Source organism: Antechinus flavipes, chromosome 1 (assembly GCF_016432865.1).
Source record: "Antechinus flavipes isolate AdamAnt ecotype Samford, QLD, Australia chromosome 1, AdamAnt_v2, whole genome shotgun sequence".
In the NCBI taxonomy this organism is placed as follows: domain Eukaryota; kingdom Metazoa; phylum Chordata; class Mammalia; order Dasyuromorphia; family Dasyuridae; genus Antechinus; species Antechinus flavipes.
The window spans coordinates 164,260,604-164,280,906 of NC_067398.1; the positions used below are offsets into that span (position 1 = coordinate 164,260,604).

The 20,303-nt window shown below is 38.6% G+C and overlaps 1 protein-coding gene across 1 annotated transcript in view; it reads right to left on the reverse strand.

Moving 5' to 3' along the window:
• The window catches only part of MAP1B (microtubule associated protein 1B), a 114,840-nt gene that overhangs the window by 25,285 nt on the left and 69,252 nt on the right, over positions 1-20,303 (reverse strand). The window contains exons 3-4 of the mRNA XM_051992496.1: positions 2,187-2,269; positions 511-651 (exon numbers count right to left, since the gene is read on the reverse strand). Of these exons, the coding sequence (XP_051848456.1) occupies positions 511-651; positions 2,187-2,269 (224 nt within the window). The remainder of the gene's footprint in view (positions 1-510; positions 652-2,186; positions 2,270-20,303) is intronic.

Sequence of the window (20,303 nt, forward strand, 5' to 3'; positions counted from 1 at the left end):
CCATGTGATCTCATCACCCTTCCCAAGTCCACACAAAGGATTAGACATTAAAAATAGCAAGCAGTGGAGATCCATTTATGAGTAGGACACGTGAAAACTGAGATTGTTTACTAAATGGTTATGATTTAAGGGCAAGAGAAGTCCGATATACTAGAATCAATGGCAAGACACTCTTTTTAATCATTTTTGTTATTGATTTAATCCATGGCTTAGGCCTGTCTGCACCTTAGTTTTTACTACCTGTGAAATGATTGTGATACATCACAAAGAAACTGAGAATTGATTAAGGGAATGAATAAGTGCTTTGAGAATTTACAGGAGACATACCCTATAAAAACCAGATCAGGCAACAGCCACATCCGCGCTCATTTCCAACATGAGGACATATTCTTACTGTCTTTCCACAGGCCCACTAGCCAGCTAAATTAACCTGACACTGTCAAACTGAGCCAATACAATATACCTAATGTTGAGACACAATGATGAGCCTTTTTTTGGTCAAGAACCCACCTCTTGATCAGTAAAAATCTCTATGAAGTTCTGGAAGGAGAAAGAACCCGACTGGAGGATCAGTTCTCCGGTGTTTTCAAAGCATTGTCCGGTCAACACAAGCAGTTTGTGTCTGGCGGCATCTGTGATCATCAAGCGCACCTAAAAGCAAGGAGAGACGGATGAGACCACGGGCTGGGCGCGAGGACTAGCAGGGAACCCCAAGAATTCTGTGGCTTTGCTTTCCCTGCAGTGTCATGTGGATTCCCAACTCCAGCTAAGAACTAATGACTGAAATCGGTAGAAAGTTTATTAAAACTATTTTCTGAGCTTCCAGATTTAGTAATGATAACGGTTTCACAACATTTCTCTCACAATATTTTGCCTATCTACTCTGAAGTGTCCACTAATAGTGTGAGGCTTTGGAGTCAGGGCTGACTTAACAGTCTACTTAATTCCACCATATACAGTGGAATCAGGTATTTCCCTGGTGATCATGACCGATCTAACCCCGAAGCTGACAGACTGGCCAGCTACAGAGTACATGCTCTGGGGACATCCTCTGGGAGCCAACCAGACACCTCCAAATTCTAACGTCCTAGCACGGTCAGCAGGAATCTTCCTGGTAAATAGGAGAAAAACGAACCCTTCAACGGCGTTTCCAGACAGACTCGTATACTTTAACCAAAGCTCCTGAGGGGAGAAGTTACCCTGTCAGGCAATGGTTCGTTAAAATGCAATCCTCTCCTTGATGGGTCAAGTCAATTTGCTTTCCTTTAGGGAGAGAGACTCCGCTGAGTGCACTTTGCTTCCTGGTGTATTGCTACCATCTTATCTGTTCCAAAGGCATTGCTAGAGCCTTGAAAATAAATAAAAGTCTTCCTCCATGACTATTGGCTTCTCCGGGCAGTCTGCCAACTCGTGTATAAAACCTCTGGCTTTTTTCAGCCACAAAATTGCTTCCTGGCTTGTAAGTCACTGATAGACGGCTGTCAACATCACTTTTCTCATCAACCCTCTTTCTTCATGGATAGTCAAAGGGGTTCTGCCAGGGTGGAGGGGTGAGTCAGGGGTGGAAGTGGGAATCAATCAGACCAGGCCCTCTTACAGGATGGAGAGGGGCAGGGATGGCGGGAGCCAAATGGAGAGGATTAAGGCTACTTTGATTCCCGAGTGGCATTCCACTTGCCAAATAGTGTTCCATATAAAAAAGGTTTAAGATAAAATAATAAAGAAATGGGAACGTGGGCCAGATCAACTCCCCTGGCTTCGGTGATAAGACTCTTATAGCAAGAGCTGAGTTCCTATTTCAGAGCACACTTTGAATGTGTTGAATTTGAGAGCAGGGGGCTTCTGGTGACTTTTTCCAAAAGGACATTGAGCAAAGCAGCAATGCAGGGGATACCCTAGCTATCTCCTAACTGGGATCCATGGTTCCTCACCCTAAAGGTGAGACAGGGACAAGTTTGGAGAAACCAGTTTAGGATAGGACATGGGCACAAACTGGGAGGGGATGTAGGAAGAGAAATTCTTCACTGATTCACAAGAAAAAACAGGCTTGGAGGAGCCCTACTCCTAGAACCTCCTCTAGCTTGGGTGTCTGCCCTGTCCCTCTGTGGGGTGGGAGACCGGGGAGGGGAGGAGGAGGAGGAGGAGTGAAAGCCCCAGACTCATATTGGCGGCTGGACCAGCTTTACCTCAGTGCTGACTGCCTCATCTGAAGGGTTGATCAGGACGACAGTCTCTAAAACGTCACTTCGGTGGTGAAGAATTTTCTGTCCTGTAAGCACGAACACACAGAAAAAAAGAAAACTTTTAGCTGAAATATTCCCTTCTGGTTAGCAGAAAATGTTCTTTCTCCCCCTGGTGCCCCTTGCCCCTGGAGTCATTCCATCATCTTACAATGAAACCGTAACCGGCGTTATTACACAGTAAAGAGACTGAATCCAGTCTGTGTGGTCTGAGAACTTGAGCCTTCACCCGCCCTTCACTGTCACAGTTAATAGTGAGTCTGCCTCTCGGGGCTAGCGTCATGTTCATCCCATGCAAAGGGTGGGCTCCTGGAAAACTTGACAGGGATCTTGACGTTTCCTTTCTCATGGTAATTGTGGATGTTTCGTCTTATCAGCCTTTCTTCGGGTGAGAACTGTGCAGAGATTAATTAGGAGCCTCATTGTGGAGTGACTGTCACCCAGAAAACCCGGACTACCAATTAGTCCAATGAGAATGGCTGTCTGAGGCAAGCTTACAGACTGCTGGGTTATTAATTAATTAATTTTGCTCAGAGAAAACTGCGGGAAAACACAGAGCAAATCTTTCCACTGGGCAAGGCAGCCATATTGCCCTTGGGAGGCTCCTGATGCAAAAGCAAACGCAATAACAGATGAAGCAAGATAGGGCTCACTGCTAGAAAGACTCTCAAAGATAAAGATTAAAAATCAGGAAAGCATGAATTCTGCTTTGCTCTTCTGGTTCCTCCCACACCTACCTGTGGTCTTCCCACCTGCAGAGGCTACATCACTATAATGATGCTCTTAGGCAGAAATCTCCCACTTGTGGGCCCCTCCTCCCCTGTCTTCCGACAATATCTAACTTCCAAAGGGGCTTTTTATTCAGAATCCCGTGGATTAAGGAGCAATGTGCATGTGGGTGTCTAGATCCCAACTATAATGATACTCCTGGGCAGAAATCTCCCACCTGGGGACCCCTCCCCTATCCCCCAGCAGCAACAGTATATGGCCACCAAATACCGAATAAATATCCAACAGAAAAGCAGAAGAGTATAGCCGTGTTACCTGGTTCACACAGACTTTCTGCTACACAAAGAACATAAGCTAACTTGAAATTTTAAGCTGTTTTCTTCATGTTTGTGTATCTTTAGCAAAGTCCCGGGCACAATGTGAGTACTCAGTAAATTCTTGTTGATTTACTGATCAATTGACCGCAAGACACAGTAGAACTTGTAGTTCCAGGAAGAAACATGACCCAAAAAAGGCAAAGAGTGAAACTCTAGGATGGTGTTATGGGGAAAAGCAGTTAGTGCTCTTATAAAGCTAAAGCTGGGTGAGCAGAATTTCAGAAATATCTGAGAGATCTCAATGTGGATCTTTGCTTTCCATCACCAGTAAGATCAGAAGGACAGCAGAAGCAGCAAATACTGAGATGCTCTGTAAAGAGCATAAAAAACGTGCTCCTGATGATAGACTGGCAATCACCATTCTTTTCCTCAACTCATTTTCAGCAATATTCACTAAGCAAGGCACATAAGACATATAGAACACAATCCAGAAGCACAGCAAAAGAATAGAAGGGGGAAGGAAAGAAAAGTTCTCATGGTGACAAAAGAATTGGAAAAAATCTAAGCATCATCCTAAAGAAATAGGAGGACCCAAAGCATAATTAAAAGAATTCTATCAAGAAAAATTAAAGATACTCTGGATGGGAAAGACAATGATCAAGTTGAATATATTTTAAAAGATGATTAGAGGTTCTTTTAGCCAAGAAAGAAAGAAACTCCAAAGTAGAATAATGTTGCATTGTATGAGCTAGCAAAAGAGACTTAGGATAAGGGAAGAGTTCCAAAAAAAAAAAAAAAAAAATTAAGTGAATTCATTGAATAAAAGGTTCTTTTGTTGCCAATGTTATCATCTGAAACTGATTTCTAGATCTGGCAACCTTTTCTATGACCACTTTGGGCATTTAAAAGAAAATTAAATTGAATTCACTAATTGCAATGATATAAAAGGAATCAAAACTCAAATAAATAATAAAACCTGCTGCTCAGATTCCTCCTGACAGAAACAAAGAGGCAGATTCTGCTGCACCTGATCGATGGTTTCAGACTGGATGGGAATAAAGAGATGTCTCCTTTAGTCACATCTTCTGCACAATAGTTTTCAATACACACCCGCCCAATGCCCAAGCCACAAATGCAGCCCTGAGTCCCTGATACGCAAACTGGCAAAAGCAGACTGCCCCCAGATGCCGCCGAAATGGGGTTCCTGGGCTCTCACCCCAACAGGTGGTAAAGAAATCATTCACTTATTCTCTCTTCAGTGAGCTCACATTGCTACCAAACTGCATGTAGTTCAACAACAAGAGCCTTGCCCCCTCCAGCACCGGCTCCTGCCCCCCCGGTTTCCCCTTTCTTAGAGATGTGGCTACAGACTGACACACAAAACTTGGGCTGATGCTCACCGATCCATGGGATCCCATTTCTCCTGCCTCGGGCTTCCAGACCCCCGTCACCCCCGGCCACTCCATTCAACTCACCCTTTGCTTCTCATCCTGCTCGCTAGAACAAAGGCCTTCACCTATGATACCGGGGGGATTCCTCCCACAAAAGTTTGTTTGGATTTGTTTTCCTCCGGTTGGACTTGAATGAAGATGAGGGATTAAACAGAAGGAAGCCCGCAGCTGAGTCCCGGTCACAGCCAGACTGTCTCTTGGCCAAAATTCCTCCACAGGACGATGTAACCAAGGGCTGGGTCCTGGAGGCATCTGGCAGACCCCGGAGCTGGCGGCCCCAGCCAGGAGCCCCCCCTCTCCCCCGACACCCACCCGATGACGCCAGCCCCGCCGGCTGCAGACGGGCTTCAGGGCAGGCTGCTGGGGCTCCCAGAAAGTGGAATATTTGGTGTTCCCAGTCTCCGAGCTGGGAACGGGGCCAGGTTTGCTGAGGGAGGAGGCTGCCGCCGCATTTGTAAAGGTCTCATTCAGTTGTTTCAGAACAGAAGTTCCCAAGAAAGAAAAGCAACACGTTTCCATCACTTCTTTCGGACCATTGTGCAAACTATTCGGCCCTCACAAGAAAACGCTTATGTAGCCCCCATGAATGGCTCTCCCCAGCGCGAGCCAGAGGGACCGGAGAGTGTGGGGCTGGAGAGCTGCTGATTTTCTCACGTATGGCTTTGATACGGGAAAGAGCACTCGATTGTCAGGATTTTTCCTGGGTAGTCCACACAACAATGTTTTTGCTTTAAGGAAGAGAAATCAGCCATTTCATCATAAAATAAAAGACGGAATTGGGGGAGGGGAGGAAGAGAAAGAGATACTTGAAAGAAAACTCAACCATCCCTACTGATGATTGAATAGTTGTTTAAGCGATTCCAGAGACTATTAAAAACTCAAATTGAACACTCACCCCTCTATAGGGTATAATGATATCATATATATCATCTATAAATATAATAATGATATATAATATATATATCTTAATAGATGAATTTAGAGGTTCGGGGAAGTTTTTTTTTTTTTTTTGGAATGGTCACACAGCTAGTAAATATCAGAAGGTCAATTTTGTAATGGTCACACAATTAGTGTCAGAAGGGGGCATTTGAATCCAGGTCTTTCTTCCAATTTAGGTACTTCGTTCATTAGCCCAAATTGCTTCTAAACCAAGATTGGGTTTTTTCAAGTAGTCTTACAATTATAGTACCCTTTTTTCTTCTTCAACATCTTAAAAATTTAGAAGATCTACATGTTTTCTAAGAGTAAGCTAATTGGAAGAGGAGAATGGAGGGGAAAAGGGCAAGTTAGTTGTAGGTTATTTTGAAGTATTTTAAAGGTGATTAAAAAATTCTTTGGATATTTACCATATTTTTTCTTACAAGATGTTTCTTTAAAACAAAGGCAAAAATAGGAGGAAAGAAATACCATAGAAAAGAGAAAAAGAAGTACGAAAAAAAGTAGGACTATAGAGGGAAAGGGGGTACAATAAGAGAGAAAGGAGTATGAAAAAAAGTAGAATCATAAGAGGTAAGGGGAAAAGGCACTGTAAAAAAGAGCTAGATCCTTATAGTTTGGTGGTACCCATACAAACTTGGAAAGATGAATGGCACCCATGATTTCTTACCATCTAATGGCTATACCCGTGTGGATCCCAATGTCTATCATCAATTCCCTCTGCTTATCAATTCTGTGACCACAGATCTCATTGGCTTTAGAATAGATGAATTAAGAATTCTTAACCAGGAGTTAATAAATTTGTAAATTTGCTTTTCGGGGGAGTATGTTTTGATTCCTATGTTTTTAATATACTTGATTTTTTGGTAATCTTTTAAAAAAAGTTTAAAAGGTTAAATATGTTTTATTTTATGCATTTAATAAACATACTAAGAAAGGGGCAGCTAGCTTTTGCAGAAGATAGAGTGTCAGGTCTAGAATCAAGAAGATTCATCTTCCTGAGTTCAAGTCCAGCTTCAAACATGTGTCTGTAGGCAAACCCTATTTGTTGTAAAAGGAGCTGGAGAAGGAAATAGGAAGCCAGTATCTTTGCCAAGGAAACTTCACATGGGGCCATGAAGAACAACTGAACAACAATTCTAAGAAAGATCCATAGACTTCACCAGATTGCCAAAGGGGTCTATCGACATAGAAAAAGTTAAGAATCCTTGTTTTAAGAGGAAAGAACATGGTATTTAGTCCATAGCTAATCTGAGTGAGAAATATCCATGTTCATTCTTCATGGATCTTACAAAGTGAGAAGAATAGATGTTCTAGATTTGTTGACACATTCAGGGATTAAGATCACACCATGAGAAATGGTGGAGACTATTATGTTTCTCTTGGAGTACTCTTGAGGAAGAGAAGGGCATGGTTGCTAGCTTGAAATATCTGAAGCTAAATTTATTCAATTTGTTCAAGAATTGGGACCAATCAACTTTTCAAAGTGTTAAAAATCAATAACAACAATAACTAATAGTATTCCAAAATGGAATCAGGCTATCATGAATGGATAAAAGAATAGGCTTTCAAGGAACAACTATCTCTCAAAACTACTTGAGAAGAAATTCCTAAAATGGGATGAGAAAGTGGACTTCTAAGGTCTCTTCCAATTCTAAGATGCAATGTGATTCCATGATATATTGACATGCTCAGAACGACAAGAACACATGAGTTTGGCCAAGAAATGGTATTAGACAAGATTTCTTTCCTCTCTGGTATTCTGTGCCATGTTTTCATCTGTAGCTCCATGTCTTGTATTTATATCTATCCTGTATATGTTGAGAACATAAGATACTTAGTGTCTCACGCCTGAAGTACAAAAATAGCCTCCTAATTAGTTTTCCCGTGTCTAGTCTCTCCCTCCTTCCTGTAGGAGAAAGCAGTCTTTCTCAAATATCTTTTAAAAAGAAAATCATATAATTGTATAAATCTGTATACATATACTGGATTTAACTATATTTCTACCATGTTTAACATATATTGCAGTGGTTCTCAAAGTCTGGTCCAGAGCATCCTGGGAATCTCTGAAATCCTTTCAGAGAGTCTACAAATTCATAATTCGTTTTTATTTTTAATGTGATCAATATCTATAACTATAATCCACATAAACAAAAACTCTTTGGACAGATCCTCAATCATTTTTAATAGGATAAAGATAATGAGAACAAAAGTTTGAGGACCACTGATATATTGGAATACTTGCCATCTAGGGGAGGGTGTGGGGGAAGGGGGGAAATTGGATCATAGGGTTTTGCAAGGGCTAATGTTGAAGAATCATCCATGTCTATGTTTTGAAAAGTAAAAAGTTTTAATTAAAAAAAACATACCATGCCTTTGCCCAATGTTTCTTCACTTATCAAACCCAAACTCCTTTATCTGGCTTCTGAGGCATCTTATCAATCTGACTTCTCCCTCTTGCCTATTTCATCAACCCAATTCCTTAATATCTTGCTCTGTCACTGATCCTAGGAAAATGTGTTTGTTAATCCTTGCATATGACTTACTCATTCCTGCTTCCCTTACATTAAAAAAGAAAAATATAATTGAAATGTTTACTTCAGGTAGAAGTTGATATAAAATTGGTCCATGTACCTATAGAGCTTTTAGTTTAGTAGAGGAACATGAGACATATATAGGTGATTATTGTACAACTGATATGGAAGGGTGTAAGAAATGACCAGCAAGATGGTGCAATATTCTGAGTTCAAATCTGGACTCAGTGACCCTGGAAAAAGCATTTAACTTGATTTGCCTCAGTTTCCTCATCTGTGAAATGAGCTGGAGAGGAAAAAAAGCAAACCACTCAATTATCTTCCAAACGGGGTCACAAAGAATTGGATATGATTGAAAACAGACTCCAACAAAGTGCCATGTCAAGACCAAAGGAGGAAAGATCATTGTGGGGAGCTAATCTTTTGCTTTTTCATTGATTCAATATGGAAACATTTCTCTCTTCTGCATCAATATTCAAGTTTCCCCTTTTTTCAAAACTTATTTGGTCTAGGAAATCCCTTAATTAAATATTCTTTCACATCATACCCACATTGTGCTTTTAAACCCTGCATGTTGGAAATACCTTTATATTTTTCCGAGTGTGTAGCTAAGAGATCATTAGCTAAGTTGTAAGATCAATGAAAGCAGAAACCAAGGCTGCTGCTTCTTTTTTTTTTTTAAAGCACTCTTTATATGAGATTGATTTGTAGTGTATAGATTACTTCAGGCTGATATAAGTATAGCAGTGAATACAATGCTGGACTTGGATTCAGGAAGACCTGAAATATGACTTAAACTCTGTCTTTCTCCCTTATGTTGTGGTTTGAATGTTTCAGTCCAAGTTATATGATCTCTTCCTCAGATAATGTTTTTAAATACATAAAATGAAATCCAAAGTATTACAAAGAAATGAATCCTATTGAAATTCAATAATCAAAATATTTTAAAAAAACAAGTTCACAAACCTCAACTCCCAATCTAATCCAAACCTCTCATTTTATAGACAAGGAAATTGTCTATAAATCTAGGTCTAAACATAGGAAGGTTAAGTAATAAAGTCACACACATGTACTCATAGCCTTAAAGAATGAACATTTTGATGAATTTAACAAACAGCAAGATTCAAACTGAGGGCTCTAGTTTGTAAAGCCTCTTTTATGTCTATCTGACTGATGAGTAAGTAGAGAGAAGAACTTGGCTCCCGGAGGACAACCAACTCTCAGAGGCAGAGATTTAAAGATAAAGAAATCTACTCTCCCTTTTTAATAATGCAAATTTTAGAGGGGAAACCAATACCAATAAAAATACAATTAAGATAATTACACCAAGGACATTTTCTGCATTTTTTTTTGTAAAATAAAACAAAAAAACCCTAAAGTACTTGAACTAAATTATGAGAAGTAACAAGGTTACCTATACACTGGTTTTTTTTTAATTTTATAATAACTTTTTATTGACAGAACCTATGCCAGGTAATTTTTAACAACATTATCCCTTGCACTCACTTCTGATTTTTCCCCTCCCTCCCTCCACCCCCTCCCCAGATGGCAAGCAGTTCTGTATATGTTAACTATGTTGCATATACACTGGTTTCTAATACTAACTTTTTATTTAAAATAATACCCAGGTATCTTTTCTGCTTATATAAACAACACATTGAGAGTCACAGAAATTTAGAGCTAGAAAGGGACTTCAGTCACACAGCTAGTATGTGGTGCAATCAGCATGGTTCTCGAGTCCATGCAGGGACTCCATTCCCATTACATCTTACATCCCAGCTGCCTCTTCAAGCATGATGTTGTTTGTCTGGAGAGAGAGGGAGTTGGTGGCGGAGGGGAGGAGAAGGAGGGAAGGAGAGGAGGGGTGTATGTATGTGTGTCAGATGGCTGAGTCAGCAGGACTCTCTAATGAATCTTCTGTTCTCCTGGAGAACAGAAAGTGAACTGTTAGCAACTAGAGTCCCCCACAAAAATCCTCTCTCTCCTTTTTTAATTAACTTTGAGGCACTGGGGGATGCTACAGCCCTCAGTCTGTCTGGGGCATTCTTCCTGACCCCCTTCTTAGAGGTTTTCAGAGACAAAGATGTATCCCTTCTTAAAGTAAAGCACTCAAGGACTCCCTCCCTTTTGGGATTCCACCTCAAATGAAGTATCTGTAAAAGGCTTAGTTTAGTGGCTAGCACATAGTAGGTGTTACATAAATGCTTATTGCCTTTTTTTTCCTTTCACAATTCTCTTTTTTAAAAGGGGGAGGGAAGGAAACAGAAGAAAAAGATTGCAAAAACTCTTACTTAACTAAGCCCAAGAGTCACGTCTGAGAAGCAGACAGTAGCAACACGCCCAATGTCCAGCACATTTATTTCCAAATTGCCACATTTGGAACAGGGGGGTGAGGTCATTCAGAATGGGAGTCCATGCTGCTAAGAATGAACAAAAGCCTCCATTTGGTTCTGCATGGTACGTATTTACCCACCGCCTATTGATTAATACACGAGATCACGGCAGACCCTGGGAACAAAAACTGGACCAAACTCCTGGCTTACACAAATAAACCTTTCTGCTGTAGAAGGCAGCCGGCGCCCAGGCTGCCAGAGCTCCAAAGCCCCATTTCTCTGGACCCGTGGAGGCTCAAGTAAAATACACACCGGTTTTGGAAGGCTCAGATTGGTCAAAACATGGGCCCAGAGTACAGAAAACCAACAGAGGGAGAACCGGGAAATAGCTCCCGGGGTGTGTAAAGTCCTAACTGTTCAGGGGTATGGGGGAGCTCTCTGATGACTAGTCCTTTGATTTTTTCTGAGAGCCTTACACACCAGACCAAATTGGGCCTCCTTTTTATATTCATCTGCCTTTGTTATGATTGGAGAGCTTAGCTCTAGGCTCAGTAAACTACATTTCACAGAATCAAAGGATCTCATGAGAGGAGAATCTTAGATAGGAAGGAACACCGGAGGGTGGCTGTCAGTCCAAAAAAATACAAGAATTCTGCATCCATGATGGGTGGGTTATTGTAGTGGAAAGCACACTGGCCTTGCTCCCTGAACCTGTGTCCGAGATCTAGCTTGCTTTGTGGCCCCGAGTAAATCAATTTGCAATATCTGATAATATTATAATAGGACATGATGTAATAATATCATATCACATGATATAATATAATATAGTATAATATTATAATATCTGCCTTCCAAATCTGTAAAAGGGGAACAGTTATATTTTCAGAGAGACAGTTGTTGTAGTTGTAGTTATAGAGAGCTAGCCTCAAAGCCACCATTCATGTTCAAGTCTTCCCTCTGTCTGGCTATATGATCTTATAATTAGTCCCTTAGTTACTCAGTAAGTATATTTCACCAATTATAAGTTGGTGAAGGAAGTATATTCATGGAGGAGCTCCTTAAACAAAGGAAATCACAAAATCCAAACTATACACTCCCTCTTGCCAAAAGTACCACCAACCTTTTGAGATTATTGTGGAGACTGAATGAAATCTGTAAAAAAAACTTTTTTCAACTTTAAAGTTAGTTAGAAGTAAAAGTTTTCATTGTAAAGACTGAATGAAATCTGTAAAAAACACTTTTCAACTTTAAAGTTAGTTAAAAGTAAAATTTTTCATTGTAAAGACTAAATGAAATCTGTAAAAAACTTTTCAACTTCAAAGTTAGTTAGAAGTAAAATTTTTCATCGTAAAGACTGAATGAAATGTATAAAAAAGACTAAATGAAATCTGTAAAAACTACTTTTCAACTTTAAAGTTAGCTAGAAGTAAAAGTTTTCATTATAAAGACTGAATGAAATCAATAAAAAACACTTTCCAACTTTAAAGTTAGTTAAAAGTAAAATTTTTCATCGTAAAGACTAAATGAAATTTGTAAAAAATACACTTTTCAACTTTACAGTTAATTAAAAGTAGAATTTTTCATCATAAAGACTGAATGAAATCTGTAAAAACACTTTTCAACTTTAAAGTTAGTTAAAAGTAGAATTTTTCATCGTAAAGGTCAAAGGAAATCTGTAGAAAACACTTTTCAACCTGAAAAGTGTTAGTTTAAAATAGAATTTTTTTTGTGGCTGCTGTTGCTAACATATAGTTCAAAGAATTGGTCAACTCATCAAAAATATTTACCAAACACTTACTAGGTACATTAGGTGATGCACTGGATAGAACAAGGTGCTTTTCTGAACTAAAGTGTCAAGCATTCCAGCTCTACTGCAAAGAGCACAACTCAGCTGGGCTGGCCACATTGTTCGAGTGCCAAACGTATGCTTGCCAAAAAGATTATTTTATGGAGAACTCGTACAGAGCAAGTGCTCACAAGGTGGTCAGAAAAAGGTCAGTCCAAGGTCTCTCTTGAGAACTTTAGAACTATGACATGGGAGACACTGGCACAGGACTGCCAGCATGGCGTGCCCTCATCAGAGAGGGGTCTGTGCTCCATGAATAAAGCAGAATTGGATTTGACCAGAAGAAAGCAAGATGCACAAAGTTAGAGAGTCCCACCCCAAACATTAGCAGGGACTACTGGTGTCCGACCTGCGGCAGAGCATTCTGAGATCATATTGGTCCGATCAGCTTCAGTGGGACACACTATAACTGACTCTAACATTGTGATGGGAGAATAATAATAACAGCCATCTTCCTCCCAGAATGGTTGTATAGACAATATTTGAAAAGCACTTTATAAAACTCAAAGCACTATTTGAAAATGTCAGCTTATATTATTATAATTATCATTATATTAATATTGTAATATTAATATATTATTATTGCTTTTTATTATTAAATTCTCCCCAGGTTTCCTTGGAAATGTTTTATTTCTATGAAAAGGAAATGAAATTTTCTCTATTTTTGACTCTGACTCTGCTTATCTCCCATTCTATTTTCTTATATCTTCCCACATATCATTTTAACTATTCTGATAAGATTTTTTCTCCAGTATGCAAGAGAATGAATCAAAGTCTATTGCTATGAACTCAAGGTTAAAATATTGTTGATAATGATGGTAATGGTAATGGGTGTGTGTGTGTGTGTGTGTAGAATTTGGTTGGATTAAATACTAAGTAAAATGGACAAGGACTTGGACAGCTTTTATTTTACAGAGATTTTAGGATAATGGAATCTTCTCTGTATCTAATTTTTCTCTAGGTTTTTAAGTTTTACAACTTTTACTTCCATTTTTCTTCCCTTATAAGTCATAAACATAAAGCTGGAAGAAATCTTAGGGAACACAGCAGTCAACCTCTACATTTTACAGAAAGGGAAACCGATAATGAGGGAGATGCCTAATGTTACACTATTGACAAAGAATTTACTCTAATTTGAGTGAAATCCTGACTATTGCGCCTAGTCAGACAGAGAGTAATCAAAGTCATTGTGGTTCCTCTCTCTCCATCCCCTTTAGAATAGGTAGCCCTCTCCAGATAATAGTAATTCTCTTTCCTGTTAACCAGTCAGCATCAGTTGCCACCCTCAGGAAGATCTACTCTTCCAAAGCATATAAATATAAATATTGCTTCTATGAGGGATCCTTGGCATTCAAGAATGTCACTACTTTTATTAATTATTGCCATCATGATTAATAAAATGATCAATTACCAAGAAACTACATCCCTCAAATTTTTTATATGTCACATGACCTAGGGCCTTGGTTTAAAAAACAATTTTTTGACAGCTGTATTTCAATGTAATTGATTCTCTTTGTAATCAGATGGAGGATATGGGGTGTTTTGGGTATTTGATTTTTTTGGGGGGGAGAGTTTTAAAGTTTAAAATGAAGATATTAGTTATTCTGGGAAAGGGTTCCTTAGATGTCACTAGACTTCCAAAGAAGGCCATGACACACAAAAAATTAGGAAATCTTGATAAAAGGATTAGTGAGTAGATACTACACAAGAGTAAGTCTGGTCCTCAAAGGCTGGACTAATTCCCTCTTACTAGTTTTCATTTGCATTTCACATTCCATTAGTGTTAGCACTTCACTTTGCTATCAGTGACGTCTTGTGATAAGATAAAAGATGTGGAATTCTTTTGAATAATATTTATATGTCATTTTAAGGTTTACAAAATGCTTTATATATGTAATTTCACTTGAGCCTCACAATAAATCTTTGGGGGTTATTGCTACATCATTACTGTTTTATAGATGAGGAAATTGAGATACGAGTTTAAATGGCTCTCCAGGGTCACACAGCTATAGGGGTTTGACACAACATTAAAAGAAACCCTTCCTGACTTAGCAGATTAGCGATCTACAGCTGGGAAGGAACTTCTAGACCAACCCATCCAACCTTATCAAAGATGAGGGACTGAGGGCCATTGTAGAAGAAATGTTTGTTAAATGGAAATAAATTACATTATTATGCAAGTCACTCCTGCTTAAACTTGTTGAGAATTTTGGAGTTAATAGTTAATGGAATATTTTTATAGATTGAAAATTATGGATAATACAGTTTTATAATATGCCCTGTTTCCCATTAAGACTGGTATTAAAAAAATTGCTTGTTTTATATATTTCAGTATTGCTTCATAAATAGCCATTCCAAAAATCTCCTGGAAAACCTAGCTTTCTTTAACACTTAATTGGCTCTGTAATCTTGGCAACTAGCTGGGTTGACCTGTTTGCCTCAGTTTACTCATCTGTAAAATGAGTTGGAAAAAATGGCAAACCATTCCAGTATCTTTGCCAAGAAAACCCCAAATGGGGTCTCAAAGAGACAGGATTGCAATGGCTTAACAACAATTAGTCTGGAAGTGAACCTCTAAGATTCTGAGCAAGTTGCAACTCCCTTCATTCTCTAGATCTGACTTCCCTGTCTAAAATAAAGGGATCAGCTTAGAAGCCCCAGAAGTCCCCTTTAGCTCTCAATCTATTTCTCCATTTTTCTTTTTATCCTGAAACCAAGAGATGGTCAGAGAAACCTCCTTTAGTCCATATAAGCATAATAGCCTTTAGGAAAGTCATCCCATCTTGCAGATTGTGAGGAAAAGTGAAGGATTTTTTGCATCTATTTTAAAATATGGAAGAAAAAAATCATAATTTTTGAGCTAGTAATGGCTCTTAAAAATCAACTCTCCAATTCATCCATTTTACTGATGGAAAAACTAAAGCTTAGAAAAGTAAGTAGGTTGCCTTAAGTCACAGGGAAAAGTACTAATAAAGGCAGGATTCAACTCTGGAATCTGCTGATTCCAATTGGTGCCTTCATCTGTCACACAAAGTGAATATTTAATAGTCTCCCTTTGGCCCCAAACTTAGATCCCTTTTTCCCCTAACAAACCTTTCCTTTTCCCTTCCCTCCTCCTTCCTAGTAGGTCTTTAAATCCCCAGGAAGTATTTAAACAACATAGAAGCTGGCATTTCAAAATGAGTTGAGGCTCCATAAAATTTAAATGACCTTATCCCAAGGCTAAACAGGCGTCCTGAATAATGCAGTACTGTACACTGGTTGAGTACTTCCCCTGGCCCTCCACATTAGCTGTCAATTCGGATTTAACACTTTTCTCTGGGTCTTGACCTTCTTCCACTGGCAGGAGCTCCCACACCTGCCTATCCAGTCTCATCTCCCAGAAGCTATTTTTCAAGCACCTGTGGTGACTGTTAGAGGGTTTTATTCATATGTCTGCCACATATAGTAAAATCCAGCTCACAGACATTTCTTATAGGGTTTTATGGAGATTCATAGAATGGAGAATCATAGAGAATACATAAAATTGTATTTTAGAACTCTATGACTCAAGAGAGCATATACTCAAGGGGTTCTTAACTAGGGTCAATGAATTTAATTTTTAAAAGTGTCTATAATTTATGTCAACATAGAATTCCTTTGTAATCCCATGTATTTTTATTTAACTATTTGAAATTATTATTATGAAAAGGAGTTCAGACTTGACAGGACTGTCAAAGGGGACTGACTCACACACTCACTCCTCTCTCTCTCTCTCTTTCTTTCTTCTCCCCTCTCTGTTTCTCCCTTTGTGTGTCTCTCTCTATTTTTCTCTCATTTCCTTAAAGTACCACTGGCCTAACCCAAATTCATTTTTTTTTTTTTGGTGAAATTTCCACCAGGAAAAGCTCTTACGGTGGATTATGAGAAATTTGAGTCAGATATGTTTAACTATAATTTTGTTTTCAAATTTATGATTGGAAGGTGTGCTGGAAAAAAAAAAAAGTACTAGAATTAAAAAAAAAAAGTTCAAAATCCAGGTCCACTAATCAGCTATGTGACCTTGAAAGGGATATTGTAGATATTGGCAAGTCAGGTAACCTCTTGGTATTTCCATTTCCTTATCTCAATCAATCAATAAACATTTATTCAGCATATAATACGAGCCAAGCACTGGGGATACAAAAGGGAGGCAAGAGACAGTCAGTCCCTGATCTCAAGGAGTTTGCAAACTAATGAGGGAGACAAGATACAAATACATACAGAGCAAGCTTTATACAGGACAAATAGGAAATAATTAACAGAGAGAGTACTGGAATTAGTGGGTTGGAGGAACCTTCCTGTAGAAGGTGAGAATTTAATCGAGACTTCAGGAAGCCAGGGAGGTCAATAGTTGGAATGGAAAAGGGACAACATCCCAGATATGAAGGCCAGAAGGAGTGGAGAGATGCAGTATCTTGTGGGTAGAACAACCAGGATACCAGTGGGAGTAAGATGGAAAGGTAGGAGGGGGCTGGGTTAAAAAGGGTTTTGAATGTCAAATAAAGCACTTTATTTTTGATCCTTTAGGGAGTCACTGGATTTTACTGAGAGTGACGTGGTTGGATTTATGCTTTAGGAGAACCATTTTAGTGGATGAATGGATTCCGAATGGGGAAGACTAGAGCAAGCAGACATAACAAAATGAGAATAATAATATTTGAACTACCTACATCTTGGATTGCTATGTGGAATAAATGAGATGATGGCTGTCCCCCATTAGAATATAAGCTCCTTTTCAGCATGCACTGTCTTATTCTTTACCTTGTATCCCCAGTTTTAGTCCAGTGCTTTACATGCAGTAGGTGATTTAATTTTTTTATTCATTCATTCATCCATGACTATGAAAGTACTTTATAACCCTAAAGGCTGTTTAAATATATTCTTTTAAAAAGTCTTTGAATTTTATTTATTTTTTATTTATGGAATAAAACAAGCATTTCCAGAACAGTATAAAAAAACAACCTGATTGCACATGAAACTGCAAATCTCTTATGTATAACTTGCTGTTCCTTTTAAATATGTAATAAAATTATCATATAAATGTCTTTTTTCCTTCCCCCCATGGCTACCATTAGATGCAAATATGTGTGCATACAAAATAATTCTGTAATATTTCTATTTATTCTTATAATGATTATATCATTAATGACAAATAGTGCTCCTTGCCCTATTTGAAAATAAAAAATAAAAGGAAGTTGATTAAAGTTTGTGGAAACTTTCAAAATCATCCAATTCTATTCAATCAATGCATTTGAGTGGGAACTATTATATATTAGCAAAAAAGTACTCTAACTTGAGATTCAGATGAAATACTGTTCTAGGAAGTCAAATACCATTGTTTGTCGTGTTTAACAAGAGCCTAGCTCCCTGTTCCTGCCTCCAAGTCAGAGGGCAAAAATTTGACGGCTAAAAAGGGAGCTGAATCTGCTTAATGTAGCCTAAGGGCATACTCTCAATTTAGGACCCATTTTGACAGAATAAATGCACTAAGTTAATTTATTTCCACCAAAAAAGCATACCCCTTCAGAGAGGAATGGAGTAGAGCCTGCCAGTGGACCAGCTCTTCTACATTTAGGTCTAGATACAAATTATGGTAAAATAAATATTAAAAAAGTAAAAATCCAAAAAGACAGCAGTATGATTTTGGAGGTGGGATTACAAAAGGAAGAAGCCAGGAGGCTAGGGGAGAATCACCTCTTTCTTAAAAAAGAAAAAAAAAAGTTAAAAGCCCATTATATAGACCAGCAACTTGGGTCTAAGTACCATTTGTAAACTAACTCCTCCTTTTCCCTCCATCTTTCTCTGGCCAGCTACCTGAAGTCATGGCTACCTGGTTCCATACCAAAAGCCAGAGCCCCAGGTCACCCAGACTTATTGGAGAGTCAATTCTACAAACAATTTTTAATATCTAATTGTTTCTAATGGAGGAAGGATGGGAGCTTAAAAATTCAATTATTTATATCTGCTGTTAGAATACAATAAAAAAGCCATACTGAGACCCACATGCATATTGGAGATTCAAATACTCTCCATCTGAGCCCTAGCTCAGCTAAATGGGTCAGCAGCCCAGGAGCCATCTGGGAAGAGAAGACCGTGGAAACTTCACGGAATGATGGATACATCCGTATAACACAATTAACACACAGCGGGGTGGCCCATTTCAGGCAGAACCTCCTTAAAATCATGGGAGGCAGTCGTTTTCAAAGAGCCCTCTATTTTTCACCATGCATCCTTAATATCTGAAAATCCTGCCAGACTTATTTCCCAGGGGGGCCAAGGTAACCAAAGAGCCTGATGCAAAGCTCTCGTAACTTTTCTCACTCAGTATTGATTTCCTGAATCATTTGCCAGGTTTATTTGACATTTAATTTGCTGTCAAATGCCTGCCATTTGTCAAGTCAAAGCAAACTGCTGACCTTTCACCCCCATCTGTTACCCTCACCCCACAAGACACCACAATACTTACCTTCATCACCAGCTGCCTTTTTAAAAAAATCACATGTAGTTTATGAATGGATTTTTAGAATGGGAGTTAACAAAGGAAAACACAAACAACAAGCAAATCACATAGGAGAGAGTAACTCAACATCTCTGGGCCAGGGACTTTGCACTATAAGCTGAACTATTCGTTGCAAATACAATTTCATAGCATCTTACCATTCTAACAGTTTTTTTAAAAGAGTTTGGTATAAATTTGATTCATTTCAGATTTTTTTCTTGGAATTCACTACTCATTCTTCCCTTTAAAAGATTATCTTGAGTGCTTACTGTGTACAAGGTACTGTGTAATTTAAGTTCCCCCAAAGGAAAGTCATCTTTAAGTAGGGATCACAGAAAATATTGGCGCTAATCTATACAGTAATGATTTGTAATAACTAATGGCTTATTGGTCTGTCTGCCTTGATTGCTCACAGTTCTAATTTAGATTTGACAGTTTTAAGAAAACTATCTCCAAATATAGAGACATGTTAGCACAATGATAGGTAGCTCATGTAATTCACTGGAAAAGAGAACTTTCCATTTTAATTATTAATTTATATTAGTTTCAATGTTATGAGTTAAAGTATGTATATTGCTTAGGGACAATATGTAGTATCAGTGAGTTAACAAGTATTTATTAAGTGTCTATTATATGTAAGTTATTGGGGCTAGGAGCTAAGGATAAAAGCAAAAAAAAAAAACTCAACCCTATTAAGTTATGGTTAGACTGTTTTAGTTACTCTGTTTAAAGAAAATTATATTAGTCATTAAAAAAAGAATATTCCCTGTACTTTCGCAGTTATGGAGAAAAGACAAGGAGGGACCAGAGGAGGAGAAAGAAAGAGGAGGAAAAGGGATGGGGGAGTGAGAGAGAGCAAGCAAGCAAGCAAGTAAGCGAACTAGCAGCTATCTGGTTGGCTGCCCGGCCAAAGATCTGTCAAGTGAATGCACCCGAGGGGGCCTTCTATGGGTCCCTGAATCATGATTTAAAGCTGAAATGCACCTCAGAAGTCAGACAGCCTAATATCCTCCGGAAACTGAAGAAACTGTCATCTACAGAAAGTCAGTGATTTACTCGATATCATTCCAGCTGGAAACAGAGAAGGAGGAAGTGGATCCAAGTCATCTTTTGGCTCTAAAACCAGATCTCCCTCTACTACCGAGGTAAAATTGGGTTCTCACCTTTGCAGGTTCAGTCTCTCAGCTTCGTTAGCTCACCCAGGGTGGTTCAAATTTAATGCACTCATCCATTCTAAAATCAATTTGTCAGGTGACAAGTTTTTCTATGTAACTCCTCACAAAACCTAGTATAGTACTTGTGGGTGCTCAACAATTGTTTTATTTGTGGGTTTTTAAAAAGAGAGAGAACACTTATACACACATATATATGTTTATATGTATATATATGTAATGCAT